Source organism: Xenia sp. Carnegie-2017, unplaced genomic scaffold (assembly GCF_021976095.1).
Source record: "Xenia sp. Carnegie-2017 unplaced genomic scaffold, XeniaSp_v1 HiC_scaffold_6, whole genome shotgun sequence".
Classification (NCBI taxonomy): Eukaryota; Metazoa; Cnidaria; class Anthozoa; order Malacalcyonacea; family Xeniidae; genus Xenia; species Xenia sp. Carnegie-2017.
Window position 1 is genome coordinate 16958591 of NW_025813526.1, and position 20929 is coordinate 16979519.

At 31.1% G+C, this 20929-nt stretch overlaps 1 protein-coding gene and 3 long non-coding RNA genes across 4 annotated transcripts in view; 3 read left to right on the forward strand and 1 right to left on the reverse strand.

Moving 5' to 3' along the window:
- Positions 1 to 625: 625 nt before the first annotated feature.
- The window catches only part of LOC124457825 (neurogenic locus notch homolog protein 1-like), a 30619-nt gene continuing 10315 nt past the window's right edge, over positions 626 to 20929 (reverse strand). The window contains exons 3-4 of the mRNA XM_047008016.1: positions 945 to 1054; positions 626 to 770 (exon numbers count right to left, since the gene is read on the reverse strand). Of these exons, the coding sequence (XP_046863972.1) occupies positions 714 to 770; positions 945 to 1054 (167 nt within the window). The 3' untranslated portion in view covers positions 626 to 713. The remainder of the gene's footprint in view (positions 771 to 944; positions 1055 to 20929) is intronic.
- On the forward strand, positions 6287 to 9102 carry LOC124457830. Its single transcript, XR_006952821.1, has 3 exons — positions 6287 to 6406; positions 7918 to 8150; positions 9057 to 9102. It is a non-coding gene; the product is annotated as an uncharacterized LOC124457830 (long non-coding RNA).
- Positions 9166 to 11650, forward strand: LOC124457831. The gene is made up of 2 exons (XR_006952822.1): positions 9166 to 9398; positions 11292 to 11650. It is a non-coding gene; the product is annotated as an uncharacterized LOC124457831 (long non-coding RNA).
- LOC124457829 lies at positions 11753 to 14722 on the forward strand. Its single transcript, XR_006952820.1, has 3 exons — positions 11753 to 12285; positions 13142 to 13425; positions 14302 to 14722. It is a non-coding gene; the product is annotated as an uncharacterized LOC124457829 (long non-coding RNA).

Genomic DNA, 20929 nt, shown 5'->3' on the forward strand with positions numbered 1-20929 from the left:
ATGGGAGAAATAAAAGTTAAGAGTATGTGAGGTCATGCAAAAAAAAACATTAAAAGACGCAACTCGATCGTTTAGTTTATGTTACACAATTTACAGAAGAGTAATTGGATAACGCAATAAACAAAATGAATTACATAAATAAGAATGTAATTCTTACTACCTGATTACATGGAGGCGGGCTGGCCCGAATAGCAAGCTAGCCAGATGATTTCAAGGGATTAAAATAGCCAAAATTTCAAGGTTAAAATTACAACTGTTTGCGAAGCACTACATGTCACTCGAGTTGTAATTCTCAAGTTAGGGCAAATTGGTCATTTCAATTTTAAAAGTTTTGAGAAGTAATTATATCAGAATAATGTGAAATTGCTTGAGAAGATTTATCTGATGATAACTATTGAATCGTTTCCATTTACCAAAATCATTTAACGCTTGGCTGAATCCTGGCTGCTGGGCTCATGTAATCAGCAAACCATAGGGAAACATACTTTTATTAATGTCTTAATACATGTCTGTATTTCAATTTGGTTTTCATATATTATGCTATGAATTAGTTACTAATTTGAGGGAATCTGCATGTGAAGGGTATAATGCATAAACTATTTCATTCGTACAAATTTTTTTGAGCGTTTTATTGAAAGAAATAGAGAAAAAATACATTACAGTGAAATCAAAGTGTAATCTGTTACTGAAACTAGTTTCATCTAATACTTAGTTCAAAATTTTCTTTGATTAAGTGGGCAGATGATGAAAATTTTAGCCATAAATGGAGCCTATATAAAAAAATATCATGGCTAAAGATATACAAATATAAAAAAATTTCAAGATACAAAGATTATTTTGTAAAGCTACGAGATGTATTACAAAAAATACTTGTGTGGATAGAAAATACATCTTTTGCTTATACTTGTTCTGAGAAACGATGATTACTTTCAAAAAATACTTACTTTCACAATTTTTCCAGAGTACCCATGTTTATAATTACATCGATACGAAAAATCAAGACGGATACAAAGACCATTGTTCTTACAAGGTCGTCTAATGCAAGCATTGTAATCTACAATTAAATATAAAAATTACTAGTAAAAAATACTGCGCACATAATGGGTGTACATAAGATTGGGTGGCACAAAGTTAATCAGTAGGAAACTATGTGCTTATATTATTTACACACATTGATGTTTAAAAATAAATGGCATTGTATATAAGAAGGCAAACCTAGGTGCGAACAATTGTAGTCAGTTTGACGAAGTTTATCAAAAATGAAGCTAAATCTATGAGGATTTTTCTGTTTTGTTGTGATCTTCTGTGAGAAAAACAACATAATTGATGTTAATCTAATTTTTCAATTAAATTTTAGTAAAAAATAGTTTTTTTCATTTTTTTAAAATTTTCTTTATCATAAATGTAAAAATATCAACTAAATATTGCTTGTATGTAGCTGACAAATAAACCTTGATAATACAGCGTAAAAATTATGCTGTAATAAGACAATTGTAAACAATCAAACTAGTTAGCTGCAAAGCAGTTCAAGAGCACACAGTTATCATTTACATGAAGCTAGAATGCACATAAACTTATTACAATTACTATGTTGCGAATATTAAGTTTAAAATGTTGTTTCTATCTATAAAATTTGTAAACAGAGTAATGTATATCTCAACATGGATATATATTTGAACTAACAATGCATAGTAAATAGTCAAGGAAATAAAAGGGACTAAATAAATACAAAATTCTTACACTGACAATTCTTTCCAAAGTAACCATATCTGCACCGGCATTGATAAGAAAGTCCAATTCTGACACAACTACCACCATACTTACAAGGTTTGCTCAAACAAATATGTCTTCTTATAAAACACAAACAGATTAAAATGGAGCACTTCGCGTTTAAAGCATTTCTGAAATAGATTCTGTGCATATTTTTATTCTAAAAGCTTTTTGTCGTTTAACTCAAAATGTTGAAATTAATTAATTACAATAAGAAAATATGCAGTGTGTTTCAACTTCAAAGATGGTTTTAGATTAAAGATGCATGGTGAAAAATCTCGAATAGAGAGCTGGGGTAAAAAATGCCACTGACATTTGTTTTAATAATTACAAAACGGAATCTGCATTAGGATAAATGATCCATTCTAACACAACAACCACTTTCTTAAAAGGTTTTCTAAAACAAACATGATGATCTTGTAGAACGTAGCGAAATCATCGCACAACAACTCGAAGGGAAACTAAAAATATTAAGTGAACTCGATGAAGAAATACCGAAAGCGTGTAATGTTAATAAAATACAAGGTGAAATCGAGGACTCAGCCGAAAATTCTGATAGAGTTATGAGTATGAAACGAAAGAATGACAATCTGGTTGATACGAATGTCAACGATATCATATCGAACTCGAATTTGACGAACATGTCAAACCCTGGCCAACACTGAAAGTAACCTGATTGATCTACATCTACAAACATGTAACGATACTTCCGGATTCAAACCATTTACTTAAAGTTGTATCACCTTAGTTACATTTCGTGCAACATATGGTTACTGATTCAAACTTACTATATTCATACACTGCGACAAAGATAAAATTTAAATTGTAATTTGGGGAAGGCACCTATTACAAAAATTGTCTATTATGGAGTGTTGTCCAATAAATTTGAGGATTTATTATATTTGAGAGTCTTGAAGTATTTATTAAATCATGTAGCTACGCTACATACATATAAAGAATCCACTAAAACATTGTATCTATAAAACAACTTTAGGTTTATAAGATTTTAAGTGGTGTTAGGTTATAAGTAGCATTTTTTATACATTCATCATATTGCTAACGCTTTTAAATATTATTTAAACTTTTCAAATAAATTTGCTTTGACATTTGCTTGCCCATAATTTAAATACTTATTACAGTATTTGTCAAAAAAATTTTTCACTCCCATTATTTGAACAAACCATTATCTTAAAAGCGGTAGCTTTGCCTAAAACATTACTTGTTTCTTTTCGATCAATTGCGTTAGAATTCCTCTGTATCTTTTATGAGGTTTGATAAAGAAATTATTTGAAAGCTATTCATGAAGAAACATAATTTTTTTATTAAAAAATATGTAATTTGCCCAGTGTAATGAATTTTAGATTTTCTGCCTACTTGGACTATAATATGTTCTTAGGCATTGCTTTGTAATTTTCATATTTTGTTTTTTTTACTAAAAACAGTAATAATATCTTTTAAAGACGAAGAAAGTTATGTCTATTTTAATTTGGTTAGAATATTAATCTTATGTTTCTCTTGCAGTATTAAAGGTTTGAGAGGGTGTCAGGAAATTCAAGATACGCTGAAGAAGATACGAAACATTTCACTTCCCCCAGAAAAGACTTTTAATGGAATTAGGTGGAATGATGGTAAGAATATTCAATTTCAAAAAAAATGAAATATCTTTTATCAGTAAAAAAGTACAAATATAAGTAATTGAAAAATTTTGTAGCTTGTAAAGCTTGGAGTCTAATGTGTAAAACTACATGCGTCTTGATTAATATATAGAACAGCACTGTAGAATTTGAGATGCCTTAAAAAGACTTTTATTATTCTAATCTTTATCATTTTGTTCTACAACACTGCTCTTCTCAGTGCAATACATTTACTACCCAAAGTGCCAATAAAACAAAAACTGTCATTTGATTTTTTCCTCTGTTCTGTGAACATTTTGTTACGCTGTGTCGCGTAAGCTAGTTTGTTTTGACGTTACACTTTGCAAATAACTAATTTTTGTGGGGTTAGAATCACCATTTCGTGTAATTTACATTCCAAACAACGCACGTGGCCATGTAAAGTTTGTGACGTTACACGTTAGAGTCCATTTAGGTCTAAGTATCTTTTAGTGCGGTAAACGGAGGGGCGGATCCAGCTATACTGACACCTGCAGCAAAATTTTTCACATTAAAAATTTTCTTTGTCAGTTCAGAATTTCATTTCGCTTTCAATGATTAGCAAACAGTAATGTTTGTCTCATTATCTTAAAAATTCGCATGCCTCAACAACTCAACAAACACTAGCTTACTATAACATATTATTGTAAACCAAGTGTTTTTTAGTAAAACGCAATTGGCTTCTTGTACAGCAAAGACTGACAGAGCAACTGACAAACACTATATTCAAATTTCATTGACTGTCACAGTAATAAAAAAATGGAAGTGAAATATAAAATTCAGGATTCTTAGTAGAAAGATAGCATTTGTATTTGTCAACCGTTCGAAAGACAGACAATAATGAGGTTGCGTAAATGAGATATGAACAGCAAAAGTAGCTCAGACATAGACACATGCACCAAGAAACCGAATTTCTACTCACAAACAAACTACGATACATTATGTTATGTAGCAAAGGCAGCTCACTTTTACTCGGGCAATTGAAATACTTCTGTTCTCAATAAATGGAAAATATTCATTTTAGGAGTAAAAATCGGGTTGTATGGCTTCGCTACCTTGTAGGAATGATCAACTTTAAGAAAAAGTATCCCAAATTTTATGATTTTTCGAAATACACAATCTCACAAATCCTTGGATTCAATGAAATACAGTGTATATTGTATTTTCTATTTGTATACTTTACTAATGGATGATTGACATGTTGTTCTTTTTCTATTTGCATTTATAATTACTACTCTGATTTCTTCATGCAGTTAGCTATTCCTTTTATCAATCATTCTTAAGCCAAAGAACTTAACTATATGGATCTATATTGAAAATGCTCAATAAATGTATAATAATCTTGATGTTTCATTAGCTTTTGATGCCATATTAGAAATTCAAAATCATTGTGTTTGCTAATAATTAATATTTGATACAACTTGTCTTTGCTCATCAGTAAATAACCGGTTGTTATCAAAACCAAACAGGTGCTTGCTCAATGTGCGCACAAATCTAAATTTATTTTTCTAACTTTCAAATAAAAACAGTTTTTTAATTCGAAAATTTAAAACACAATATAGTAAAATATAATTTTGTAATATGAATTACTTCAAAAAGAGCAGAATTAAAAGAATTTAATAGCTAAAATTGAATTGCGAAAGTTAAGAATTAATGACGAATGGTTGCTTATGGATCTAATTAAAGTGCGTAATAGAGTCAATTTAGTTGGAGTAGCTTCAAAATTTACCATGGAATTTTCTGTTTGCGATAGAAAACAAATTAAAATGACTTTTCAATATACCGTTCTTTTTCATTTCCTTTTGGATACAAGCATAAAACAAACAATCTTTAACGTCAAGTTGACGGCAATAATAAAATATCACACTTCTGTACCTTTGAAAAGATAGCCATCTTCAAATGTAAACTATTCTATTTGTCAATGAAATAATCAAAGAATATGGAAAATTGACGGCTTTTAAATGTCATAAATATGTGATGTTATAACACTTAACATTTGTGATACAATAACGTCATAAACGATGTCACAAATTTCTGTTATGTTATAAAGTTTAAATTATTAAGCCCTTAATAATTGAGCGCAGGTTTTACGGAGAAATATCCGACCAAAACTATTTTGTACAGACTGAGCCCGTAATGTGAGTAAATAAAAAAATGATTTTAAGAGTGGAGCATTTACTTCATATTTGTTTTATTTTCGGCTGAACATTTTGAACAGTTTATGACACGAAATTTTATCGCGAATTATATTTATTGCTAATGCAAGATCATATAAATACTTATGATCTTATGATGTGATAGCAATGTTGTTCGAGAGTTAAATAGTTCTAAAATCAAAATAAAATTAGTTATGCACTTCCACTTGGGGCAAAAGAATGGCATTTATATGTTCTTTGCAATAGCATTAAGCAAATTTGTCATAAAGTTTTACGTCATCAACAATTGAAACACGTTTACCTAAAACAAAAACACCATTAACTTAAATTACAGAACAGATGCGCTACTTTTAAAAGCATTTTCACTTCATAAATAGTTTTGTTTTTATATGACTCGAAAATTCATTTAAAAAATCAATATTTAATGGATTGTAATTTGATTTAAATAATAAATGCAACTCCGATTTATAAAGCAACTTTAAGTTGGTAAAAAACTTTATAAAATGTTCACTGACAACTTTTTTGTAAACTGCAATTTTGAAGTATAAACTGGAACAACCTTCATATGAAATTACAATGACATGAAAAATATTAAAGGAAACAAACGTATTAATAATTTACGTATTGGCTATTAATGATGTTGACTTTTTTATGAAAATGCGTTGATCTTTAGAAATGTTAATCATTTTAAGATGAGCCCTACATGGAGCAACATGTTGTGCACAAAGAAATGTTTAAAGTTACTGTTGACGATCTTTTTTGCGTCTAAATTTGTTTATGAGGTCAAAACCTCAAGTTGTAACCAGTACAGCGGCTCTATATATAAAGGTAAGGCAATAAATAAAATAGACGTATATATAGAAAATATAAAAATAGTTTGAAATTTTCGAAATGCTTAGTAGACTTTGAATTTAGGAAAATATCTAATTGATTAATGACAGCATCGATAAATAAAAATTAACAGGAAAGAGATCAAATTGTAGGAATGGCAGGTTGAACTACTCGTGCAAACAGCAAACAAGATATAAAAATAAATTTTGTAATAATGGGCTGTTAGTTTGAGTTTTAATTTACAATATATGAAAGTTTCAGAAAAAAAGATGTTAACAAAGTATAAGACTGCTGATCCGATAAGATGCGTAGACTTTGCATATTTAGTGCATTGATATTTTTAACACTTAATTAATGAAATCTGTCGTAAATTGTTTTATTATTCCTATGCGAGCAATATCACTTTTGATTGGTCAACTATCTGCAATTGATTGTCAATATCTGTGAGTATGATGTCATATCTACAAACAATGGTTTCTAAAATTATGGAAGCAATTAAAATCCTGTTTTGACAAAAAAATCGAAAAACAGCGATAATTGCCACAGTTTTTTAAAAACGATGTGAAAGTTTGCAACAGAAACGATGCAGAAAACACTAAAAATGCTGCGAAGCTGGCTTTCAACGTATCTACAACATATCTGACAAAAAGAAATTAGCAAAGATTTGAAAAATGTTTAACATTTTTATGTTTTAAGATTATTTCAGTTAGTTAAAGTGCATAATAAAGTAATTATTAAACTCAACTTTTGCATGATATCAAGATATATTCAGACCAAGGTCAATGTTAACTACCGAAGCAAAGCTGGGCTTAAAATGTCTTTCTGTGGCATGACGTAATTGTGTAAATACTATTTTAAAGCCCAAAATGTGTTAAACAAAACAATGAAACTTTTTACGCTTTTTCACTAAAAAGAATTGTGAATGAACATTAGTCAACAAAAAATTTTTGTTATTCCAGGGGAAGCTGAAACATTTTATGTGCATGTTAGAGTAAGTCATCCATGGGAAAAAACTATAAGAGTTATCACTTTATTTTAATGGTTTTAATTCAGAGCTTGCGTGACCGCTTTTGTATACACTAATGATATTGCGCAAAGCGTTAATTAAAAGTTCTTTTATATACAATTGTTCGATAAAACTTTCTGTTAATTATACTATTCAGTGGAAACATTAACAAATATTTCTGCGTAAAATAGCTTGTGGACAAAAAGATTATGCATGGTGTGAATAAAAACATCAAACAACCAAACTTACACAACTGTGGAATGGAGTTACTCGTCATCAAATATTCAAAAAGTATTTTTGTTTTGTAAACCAAGACACTTTTGTCCAATGACATAGAAATGGATTTGAAATACACAAATCATGCTTGCAACAAGCTTTTCAAAGTGAACTATCTAACTTTCTACAAACTTCTATCCTACAATTTTTTTATTTTTTTACATGCATCTTATAGAACATATCTACGCATTAAAATTGCCTTTCATGTAATGTCTTCCTTTATTAGGTTGGAGACTTTACGATACTATTTATAAGAAAATTAATGTGAATGACAAATTAAAATGCATCACACTTTGTGTAAAGGAGCCATGTTGTCTATCAGTAAACCACAGGGAAAGGTTTAGCCAAGGACGTTGGAGTCTTTGTGAAATGTTACATAGTGCTCTTAACGAAACCAACACAAGCAATTTCAAAAAAAATCGATTTTATCAGTACATTTTTATGAATTCACGTTTCAAGGTAGGAAAGACCTTTATTTCAAAATACAGTTAAATAAAAATTACTTACTATAATGAATAAGAGTTAAATACGTAGAAATGTTTAGGGTGTGGTATCGCTTGGACTTTTATATATACTTTATATATAATATCATCGTTGGTAGGCATTTAAAAAAAGACAAAGATTAATAAACATCTTGACTGAGTAAGTCAATTTTCAGTATCAGAGTAGCATGTAGGGACACCGGAATTTCAATAATTTTGGTGGGGGCAAGTATTCATACATGCATGTTTTGCCTGATTACCTCCTTCTGAAAGCAATTGTTTTTGACGTGCTGTAACGACGAATATATGAATATCCCTCCCTTAATTTTCAACGATCAGGTGTCGCTGAGTGGCATAAGCAATCGAAATTGCAAAGCTTGTCCAACTCATGTCTTTCCTTTGCAAATATAAAAACCCTATCTTTGTTTTGTTTATTAACAATGGTCTAAAACTACAAAAATTTAGACAGCTGCAGTAAGAAATGAAACGAAAGATATGTGCATTCGATGCTAAAACATCATCTTTTAAATGTTAAAATTCTATTCATGGATATTCAGCAATTGAAGCGGACATTATCTGTCAAAGATTTGAACCACGTTTTGTAAATATTAGCCTATTTTTGCTGACATGGCACATTTTTCTTCTATTATAGCAAGCCTATACTTATTTCAAAATTACTCTATCACTAACTGTGCTCTAAAAGAACAAGTCATGTTTTTGGCAGTTAATGTTAAATTTGATATAAGGTACAGGTTATATTTCACATGCAGATTATTCCCCACAGTTAATTAAACTGAAAGAAACATATAACGTGTTGAAATAATTTATAAAAAAGTATTTTTAGCTCAACTTGTTATCATTAAAAAAAATTATTTCATTTTAGAAGTTTAATGCATTATGTGAGACAAAATCGTGTAAGTTTTCTTTGCTTTTTATGGTCAGTTTTTTATGATATTGACGTAATTTATGTACATTTTCTTCATTCTTTTTAAGCAAATAATAAAACTTACGATTTGCTTTTTCCTGATGCGAATGTCGAAAATGTGATTTTATTGGATAACGTGATGCCTAATATGGTAGAGATGTCGTTGATGTTTTGGATGAAAACAAATGAATTTCGACAAATGGCGTTGTTGTCTTACGCCGTGAAAGATAGTCCTGGTGAATTTTTTATTGGCATTGACGAAAAATGGCTGATTATTACCATGAAGTCAACGGATAATTTGTAAGGACAAGACTATTTATCATTCTATTTAAATTGTTGTTACCGAGCCATGAGATTTATGAGCCTGTTGTGATATTTTTTGCATTATTTATTATTTCTTTAGATTATATGATATGTGTATTAAACAGGCATATATACGAGACAATACAATAAACACGAAGAAATATAAATGAAATTAATATGAGTTTCAGACTTACAGTACTTTAGCATACTTTGCAATTTTCTAGCATCCAGATAGAAAAATTTTAAGAAAATAAATTATAACTTAACATTTGATAAATATAGTTAAGTTTTTCCAAATCGTTTTTTAATAACTATTTCTCATTTTATAAATATAGATAAGTTTTTCCAAATCGTTTTTTAATAACTATTTGTCATCTTCAATTGAGACGTCTTCATGTTAATCGTAGAACTGTTACGCAAACGTTCGAATGCAAGCAAGCCAATTATGTTTTTACAAGATGTTAAGTTGCACAACAAGGAGGAAAAGTGGGTTATTTATAAAAAAAAATTAAAGCTAAACGTATTTTAATTTAATAGTCAATAATTACTCGTCAGTGTACATTCAATATAAAATTGAACGATGCAAGTCTAGCTATATGCGCAAGAAATAAAAAAGTCATTGTTAGTGCCGTACCTACTGAATAAAAAGTAAAATTGTAGTTAAAATCGCAAAAGTTATATAACAGACAAAAATCAGATTCTGAAATTAAACATTAACAGCCGAAAACAAATTGTCTTTAAAAAGCCATATACGTATGATTTGTACTACTTATTTTTAAAAAAGCAAACAGCGTTTCAAACTTCGCATTTTACATCCACTGAGTATATTTAAAACAAAGGATAAAGAGAAATTTTTATCTCATTGTATTTTGTTTTAATGCACTCAGTTCATGTAAATTGCCAATTTTTAAACGCGCCTAATTACAGGAAAAAATTCAGACACATAATGCTTACAACAAGAACAGAATTATATTAGATTAGGTTGTAGCAATAATTTTAGAAAATGATGTAGCCGATTTTATCAGTAAAATATATATTTTCTGACTCGTTTTCAAAGTTGGAACTGGCAATTTAAAAGTTTTTGGTTAAGTGAAAATCGCTTGTAGAACTTGCTCAATATAGCTTAAATTACACGAGATATTAATTTATAATGAAATAGATGTTTTCATATAAAAATCACATGCTTATAAACACCAACATCCTTCACGATGGTTTTTTTACAGATTTTAGTTTTCATGCTTTCTACAAGATGAATCATTGCCATTTACGCAGCAATCAGTTATATATTGAATTGATATAACAAATCTCTTGTCAGATTGTTAGTCAAACCTCTTTGCCACATAGAAATGTTTTCCTTGTACACAGTTACTGGTTCCCTCGCTACATTCTTCCGGATTTTGCTTCTTATGTTTTTATCTTATCATTTGTAGCTTGTAAGCTTACAAATGTATATATTTATAACTCCTTATTCACAGCTATTTGCTGTATACAATGTAACATAACAAATGTGATGTTAATGTTATGTAAATGCTATGATATCACCATTTATGTATAATTTAATCTGTGTTTTAATTTGTCGAATTAAACTTGATACTAAGTTTCTTTGCATATTCAAAGAAAATAAGTCTGTTGCGAAGGAACATTAAAAATTTTTGAAAGAGTTTTTTTTGACAAAGATCGATTTCCATGTTTGACGATTTGCATTTAGCTAAACAATTTTTAATCAAACACAATGTAATAATGACAAGTTTTATTGCAACCGTTCGTCTTCCTTAAGCTACTTGCATGAAAAAAGTTTTTACAACGTACATAAAATTTTAAACTCATGAGTATTCAATAAAAGATGGTGAAGGCAAAAATATTTAACAGTTTATCATGATTATTTTACAGAAAACTAAATATTTCACAAATCAGCGATGGTTGCTGGCATCATCTAGCCATCATAATTGGTCGCACTAGTAAAAAAATTTTTCTCGATGGATTTATAACTTATAACGAAGCTATGGTCAGTCATTCATTACCACTATTACATGGTGGTGGTGTTGTTGCTATTGGTCAAAAACTTGAATGTGAGAATGCTGTTTTTGATCCAAATATGTCATTTGTTGGTGAAATACGTTATTTGAACTTGTGGAGTAAGGACGTGACGCGAGATACAACTTGTCCTATGATGTTGATTACTGACGAATGCACCACTGGTCGAAATGATGCTTTTATAATTAAATGGAGTCGTGTGTACCAACTTGCAAGTGGAAATATTATATTATGTATATAAAATTGAATATAAAATTATATGTTTGTATAAATTTGTTTATCATATTATTTTAATGCAGGTGGATGGGGAAGTCAGTTTAAAAAACGTTTTACTTTTTGAGTGGAATGCAGTTATTTGAAATAAATTTTGCACTACCAAACCGTTAGAGCAAAATCTTCCAACATGCGATAGATATGAATTACCTAAAAATTCGCACAATCCTAAAAAACATATAGCCAATGATAATTATTTGCTCACCAATTTATTAGAAGCAGATACAAAGTGTTTCTTTTGAAAGTAATATAAGTTTAAGTATAAACTTTTTAAATCTATATATTTTATATATCTACTGTATCCTTTCATTCTACAAAAAATAAATCTGTCGTTTCTTATTTCAGCTACCTACAAACCAGTTTGCGTCGACGCAGATTGGACATTTTCCTTCAATAAACAAGGATGGTCAGTCTGTAGCACAAAAAACAACTCTATCACTGGCTTTTATCGCAATGCCCTAATAGACTATGATGGAATTAACCGTCTTGAGAAAGCAAAATGCTGTACATCTAGTCCAAAATATTTTGCAGAGAAAGGTGTTTGTCAACGCGCTAATTGGCGTCATTCTTTAGACAAGTTAGTGCCTTACTTCATAACTGAAATTTTAAAACATCATATATTGGTTTATCAAGCTAGTTTATAATTATGGAAAAATTAATGAAAGCATAAGAAATTTGTTGTGCTCTTCGTAATGCTAGAACTTCCTCCAATTAACGTCCTTGCCAATTGCAATTTCTCCCTCAATCTGAAAACACTCCTAGCTAAATTTGGAGGTTGTGATTTTATAGTCTGATAACATTGCATTATTAAGAATGAAACATTAAAGGAATTAAAAATTAAAGGAATTAAAAGCTAATTGAACAACAATTAGCGAATACAAAATACATTTTTCAACAAGTTCAAATTCTAAATTAAAGTTCTACATAACTAAGTAAAATAGTTACATGTTTGTAAATGTAGATCGTCCAGGTTAGTATAGTCCTGAGAAGGACTGTTTTCCTTTTTGTTGACGGACGTTTCGACAACCTTAGCGGTAACATCCTCAACAAATACGGCTAACCTGACGTTCACTCCTCATTTGACTCTGAAGATGACTACAGCTAAGGTTGTCGAAACGTCAGTCAACAACAACAAAAACAGTCCTTCTCAGGACTTTACCAACCTGGAAGATGGATATTTAGAAACATGTAACGATACTCCCGGGCTCAAACCATTTACTTTAAGTAAAATAGTTTAGTTTTTTAAAAGTAAAGGTCGTCCCATTTCTCAAAACTCTTATGTTGATCCAAATTATACACTCTTAAGACTTTTTTTGATTTTAAATGCTTATTTTTCATAGAATAACTCCTTAAGTTTCAGCACTGTTAGATATTATGAGTGTGTAATAATCAAAACAAAATAGCAACTCAATTTTTTTAAAACTTTATTGTAGACCAGGCAATTGGGGTGTTTGTGCAGATGGATATTTTCTAAATGGTTTGTATCGTTCAAGTGGCAATCACTTATCTAGCATTGAATATGGACATTGTTGCAAACCAGTTAGTCATCCCGAGAAGTATGGTGATTGTTACCATGAATATATCAAAAATGATTTCAACAAACAGGGATGGGCAATGTGTAAAAAAGATGGCTACTACGTCACTGGGATAAGACGAGATTACATAGGGAATCGGCTTCATAATATTGATTTTTTCAAGTGCTGTAATATGAGGAGTGGTAAGTATCATCCTTTTAGATGATAATACGTTTATGAAGCTTCATAGAATTTCAGTAAAAGGGTTTGGCATCTATTGATGAATTTATATGGAAGCTTAAAAAAGTCATTTATTCTATGATGTGTTTTACGTGTTTGTTACAATCTTTCAGGGAATTTTTTAACTACATAACTTGACCCACTCAATTATGAACATTATAGCTATTTGTCCCCCAAGTGAGTAAGAAATTTTCCCTTTACAAACAATAAAAAATTGAGAAGCATGTGAAAAATTTTTTCCTATAGATGACTTTAAGGTAACATGGTATGACGGTAAAATTGATCCGTTTTGTTACCATAAAGTGATGTAGATCCCTTACAAGAACTAAGCTACTGTCAGAAACGTTGTATGAATTGTGCAATATCATATAAAATACTATACACAGTCCAACCTGCCGTTAGTGACTTAACAGTCACTTTTCGGATCACGACTTAGAGCCCTCTTGCAGGAGGTGAGCGTTTATGGGAAGTTGTAAATATGGTATAGAAGTAATGCAGTAGCAGGAACATAAGCATTGCCCACCTACAGGAGGTGTCTGCTTCTGAGAGTTATATGTTAGTAGAGGTCTACTTTCACTGTAGATACATCATCCCTCTCAATCATTAAAATAGATCCCTTATTACATTTCGCCCCCACAACTTGAACCCTCCGCACTTGAGAATTTTTTAAAAAGGCTTGCATACATTATTGCTTGCTTTTGAATAATGTTTTTATCATGACAATAATTATGTATTTTGTTGTAGTAAATTATGGAGCCATCCTTTCTTTGTAAACTTCTTGCTTCATACGTAATTATTTTTGAAGAAAATTAAGTTTTTATATGCATTCTTTTTTATAGGCTGAAGCTTTTTACCATTGGTTTAATCAGTAAAAAGTTTTGAATATAGATGAAATGTTTGTTTAGGATACTTTTTGTATCTAATATGTTGAAATTTAAATTTTTTTTAAAACGTTGAAAGAAACAATTCGTAGTTAGACAAGCTTTCTTTTAACTTAGCTTCTCTTGCTAAATAATGCAACACGCCTTAGATGATTATATGGCATTGTTCACGTGGCATCGATCTACAAATCTGCTTGAATCATGAAAACATCGCTATTTATAGATGTATATATTTATATGTACAAGGATGTACGATTTAATTTAACTATCTTGCAAATAAATAATTATTCGGATATAGTGTGTTTAAAACCCCACATCATGCCACGTACATAATTTTTTCAAAACACCGTGTAATGATTAAAGATACTTAACATATGCAGACAATGGTTGGTCTATTTGAAATTTTCATGGGCTTTGCAGTAATAAGCTTACAGTTCACAACTTATTTGCCATAAACAAAAACCATTTGTTTCAGTAATCACAGGCATGCTCCAAAGAAATAATAGCATTTAAAAAGGAATTTTTAATGTGGATTTAATACAGACGATGAGTTTTTTTTTGGGTTTTTTGTCGTCTATAATAAATGAACATTAGTAAAAATGCTTCTACGAAATTTTTATTGTATTTGTTGAACGATGTTTTATGATCTTAATTGTTGACAAGATCATTAACCTCAGTAAAAATGACAGTTTTGTCATATTGCTTCATGTCGAAACCCTTTTCATGGGTTACCATGAGAAAAACTAAATTAATGATAGCAACAGTAGTAAACCACTTTTCTACCGACGCTATGTTGATGATACTTTCTGCATGTTTGAAAATAAAACTGATGCCAAACTTTTCAATGATTATCTCAACTCTCGCCATCCTAACATTAAATTTACTTTTGAGACAGAACAAAACAATCAAATTTCTTTCCTCGACATTCTTATAAATAAATCGACTAACAACCTCGATTGACAACCTCGGTTTATTAAAAAAAAACTTACACCCGTTTTCTGGCTAACTTCCTTAGTTTCACCTCCTTCCAATATAAATCTAATCTTATTAAAACTCTTGTTGACCGCATTTATAAAATTAACAACACTAACGACAGCCTAAAGAATGACCTTAAAGAACTTACTAATACTCTCCGACGCAATTCATTTCCACTTTACTTCATTAAGCGCATTATTAGCTTACACAGTAATAAACAAAACACACAAATACCAAACGACACTAATATCACCAACTTACCTAACCAGCGGCATTCTAATAATTATTACTACAAACCTCCATGCATAGGACACATCTCACGAATTACCAAAAAGAAACTAATTAATCTCACCAAATGTTTCTGTCATGACTTAAACATGAAACTTGTCTTCACATCGCACAAAATTAAGAGTTTCTTTAGTTTCAAAGACTCTGTTCCTACTGAACTAAGATCTAACGTGGTCAACAAATTTACTTGTGCAGGATGTAACTCTTGCCATATTGGGGAAACCACCCGACATTTCACCGCAAGGATCAAAGAACACACCACCTCCGACAAAACCTCTCACGTTCATAAACATCTATAAAATCCGGAATGCAAAGCTAAATACAGCCTATCCTGCTTTACTATCATAGGCACTGACAACTCTCTATTTACCCTCAAACTTAAAGAAGCACTACACATACAAAATATAAACCTGACTTGAATAAACAGGTCCAACATTTCAACACCATTATTCAACAAATTATAACTTCCTAATTTATATTTTTTCTGTCTTTCTAACAATACACATCCTGTTAATTGTCCTCAACGTCTTGTAAATAATTAATGTATTCACCGAGTATCAACACTGAAACATGACTTACAGTTAAGTCGAAACATGTTTGTAATTAAAATTAAAAGTTTAAAAATGTTGTCGTTTATCTAAAGCGTTTATATGGGTTATTGTTATATGTATAACTTACACTTTCTCACGAATCACGATTATAAATTTGCTTTTCTCTAGCAACTAAGTACTTCATCAGCATTCAAAGAGTTGTATTCGAGTAAATGTTAAATGGTTAGTGATCCTTGGCAGTGGCCTTGCTAAGATAGATAAATTTTCTGACAAGACGGCGGGACACTTGGGCGTGGCAAAAGAAATGTAGTAAAAAATGGGCTTACAACTGTGTACACATAAAATAACATATGAAATTAACATTTGCAACATTTATATTTAATTTACAATGTACATGACATGTCGGATATTTCGTTTAAAAAAAGTTACCATTTTAATTGAAGCAGGTGCAACAAATGCGAAATAACACAAAATTATTTTAAAATTCTTCGAGATTTGTCGTTCAAGAAAGGCATTTGATGTTCTTGAATCTAAGTTTTCGAAATAATTTCTCGGTTAATGGAAATACTCGCGCGATTCGAAAGGCTTTTTTCTGTCATAATATTGCGAAAGTATGCTTTTACGCATTTCAAACAACAAAATGCTTTTTCATCATGTGCTGATGAGACAGGAACAGTTAGAGCAAGTTGTAACAAGGTTGCAATGCTTGCAAACTGGCCTGTAAAGTTTTGGGTCTTTATTAAATACAGGACAAGCAGACAATTTCAAATAATACAAAATAAAACAAATTCCGAAGAGGGACATCTCGTTTTCTTGATAGTCAAGATATTAAGAGTTTGAAACAAAATAATGTGTAATATTTCGTCTTTATTCCAAAGACTTAATCAGACTTATGATGACTTATAAAGACGAAATATTACACATTATTTTGTTTCAAACTCTTGTAATATCTTGAATGTCAAGAAAACGAGATGTCCCTCTTCGGAATTTGTTTTATTTTGTATTATTAAATACAGGAGAATGGGGAAATTTGACGGACACTAAACTTAACACGTGAATATCTTTCAAACAATTTGCTACCTACTTATGAATCACTGCAAAGAATTTGATAACAAAATATTGCAGATAGCACACAATCTATTGCTATTAATTTTATTGGTGTGAAAGGATTTAAAATCCAAGTGTATTGTCTCTTTGTTACACAATTGAATAAATAATCAGTTTGCCATCTCCCCAATAGCTACGCTATTGATGCTTGAAATAAAAAGCTAACTATGTTTATCGATAGTGATTAGTGGATATAATTTATTTATATTAGTATATTAATATTATATTTGAATACATAGAAGAAACACACATTGCCTATGGATCAGGATTTTACGCAACGCTTATGAGTTATTTCTTTTGAGAACAGAGAACGTGTATCTTACAGACCCTGCCTCTAAGTGTAGTACAGTCAATACAAATATCAACCATTAATTCAAGATTTATTTGGATACAACGGAAGGAATGGATAGACAACATAGCATTGCTAAGTAAGAGAAACTTGCCAATCGTGCTCAAGGAAAAATAGAAGACGCGGTTTTACTTATATAATCTATCTATAGGTTATGAATTATGATTCCAAACGAAATATGTTTACAATTTGAAGTGGATGTACGGAGTTTTCAACGGTAATGTCCGCAAGCCTTGCATTCTCTAATTATAGAATTTTTATCGTTATATAAGTCTATTAATCAAATCAGTATAATTGATCTCTATATCTGAACTGAATGTCACAGACAATGTGAAATATGTGATTTCCAATCGATGAATATCGATTGAGATCGTTTGTTTTCCTTTTATCATACCGTTCCTCAGTTTTACTAACGATTGTTACACATAAGCAACTCAAGATGTTATACAAATGCAAGCGATTGCGAGAATCATTTATATCTCGTTCGGGCAAAGCGATCGCAAATATCATTTATATCTCGTTTGGAGGAATGTCATAAGTTCTTGTACATCGTATAGCTCTTGTACATCATAAGTTCTTGTACATCATATAGCCCTTGTACATCATAAGATGCACCGTTCTTGTACATCATATAGCCAAGTTCGGTGTATTCTGGCCAAAATCCTTTGGTTAGTGGAAAGTTACAGCAAACTAACAGAACTACATAATGTATTTTTCTTACAGATCTTATTTTATAATGCATTGCTGACATTGCTAGTCTTATCAATCAAAGATCAGGTTGATTATTAAAAGTAACATTTTTGTGCGGCATGTGTAACTAAATATGTGTTCGATTTATTGGCAAAATAAACGAAACACTTTTCACAATAATGTACTACAGGCATTTTTAATTGACTGTGCGGCGTATAAAAACAGTGAAGCTCTATCGTTTCATTTTAGGGGAAATACAGTGACACGCAAAAGTATTTAATACACTGGATAATTGTTAATATCGCACGTTCTAATCATTATTTTGTTATGAAAATTGCATGAAATATTCATGTTAGTGTAAGAAACAAAATCTCTGAAGGATATTGAAAAGCAATCAGTATTTTATTTTTTATTCAAAAAAACATCAAAATAAGTAACGCAAAAGTATTCAACACATCAATTTAGTATTTAGTTGCAAATCCTTTATTCTGTTTTACAGCAAGAAGTCTCTTAGCATAGTTCTCAGTGAACTTCTTGCATGTCTCAGGCGTTATTCGATTCAATTCTTCGAAGCAGAAAGTTTTCAAATCTTCCATATTTTTAGGATTCCGCTTGTGGACATTGATTTTGAGAATCCTCCACAAATTTTCGATTGGGTTTAGGTCAGGTGATTGGCTGGGCCATTTCATCACATCAATTTTGTTATCCGTAAACCATTTTTTCATTAGCTTCGAGGTGTGCTTTGGGTTATTGTCTTGTTGAAACACAAAACCACTTTCAAACTGGAAGGAATCAAACGATTTCTTAAGTTTTTCCGTCAAAATGTCTTGATACATAAGGGCATTCATCCTTCCTTCTATGATCTTCAACTCTCCGACTCCATTCGAACAAAAACAAGTCCAAATCATTATACTACCCCCCGAATTTAACTGTTGGGATAGTGTTTTTTGGAGCATGAGATTCTCCGCTTTTTCTCCAAACCTTGTTAGCACCATTATGACCAAAAAGTTCTATTTTTGTCTCATCTTACCATACAACATTGTCCCAATACGTATCTGGCTTCACTAGATATTCGTCGCCAAACTTCAATCGATCAACAACATGTTTCTTCTTCAGAAGAGGCGTTTTTCTGGGAACCTGGAGTGAATACCGGCTCAATAAATAGTGCGACTGATTGTATCTTTGCTAACATTTACTTCAGCACCTTTTAACTGCTCTTGTATCTCTGAACGGGTTACAAATGGGTTCTGTTTCACTTTTTAAATGACCAACCTTTCAATAGAACCAGTAATCTTTCTTGGACGGCCTGTTCTGGGACCATTTAAACAGAGTCACACTTCCTCCATTTTCTGATGATGCATCCCACTGTGTTTACATTCACATTTAAAGCCTGTGATATCTTCCTGTACCCATTCTCTTTTTGGTACAGTTCTACGATACGTTCACGCATGTCGTTACACAATTCCTTTGATTTAACCATGGCTAAATAGTAAACACTAAGGGAAACTGAGTTCACGAATGGTTACAGAGGTATCACCCGCCATACTGACTTCAAAATAACGACGGGGACGCTGGTGATTGGTCAAATATTGTCATATTAATATGGAAATGAACCATGATGAGATGTTCGCAATAAAAAACTATAGTAATATGTTACCAACATTATGATAACATAATGTGTTGAATACTTTTGCGTTACTTATTTTGATGTTTTTTTGAGTAAACAATAAAATACTGATTGCTTTTCAATATCGTTCAGGGATTTTGTTTCTTACAATAACATGAATATTTCATAAAATTTGCATCAAAAAATAATGATTAGAACGTGAGATATTAACAATTATCCAGTGTATTGAATACTTTTGCGTGTCACTGTATATGGCAAGCCAAACGTCACATAAGTGCATTGAGAATACCAACTTAAGTTCGAGAATATCAACCATATGCTCAAAATATGATATAGCATTTGAGAAAAACAAACTATACGGGTTGAAAATTTTAAGCGATGGTCGAGAATATTTAGCGATGGTCGAAATTTTGATATACACAGCGAGAATCTAAAAATAAGACGAGAATTTTAGGTTGTTGTCAAGATTTATAACAGTAACAATGGTCAGCAACTTAGCAGTAAACTACTATTTCGGGCAATACTTGATGTACTTTAAAAGACTTCAGGAATTTCTTGCAATCATGGACGAGGACATTAAAGAATGGTCTCTGGTTTACAGAGATTGTTTGGCCAAAGTCTTCGAGTATTTAAAAACAAAGACCCAATAGGTATCGAATATTGCAAAAATAAGTTTGAAAGCTACATATCGTTTGTCGCAGCAGTGTTCGGGGCTGTTTCAGAGTACACAATAAAAACCTCATCTCGTGATACTCTTCTGATGATCTTGCCATGTTGCTGGAGAACTTGATCACTGTAATGGAGGAGGAACTGAAGAAACCATCGCGTGCCTTTGAGACGTGTCTCGAGCAGGAATTGTCCACAAAAGAAAATTCGTTTGCCATTGATACGCTTAGAAGTACTGGAGGTAGACCAGCTTATATTATCAGAAAAGAACAAGTTGAGAAAGTTCGTGATACGGTAACGAACTGGACGAACAATGCTAGCTTTCTTGGAATT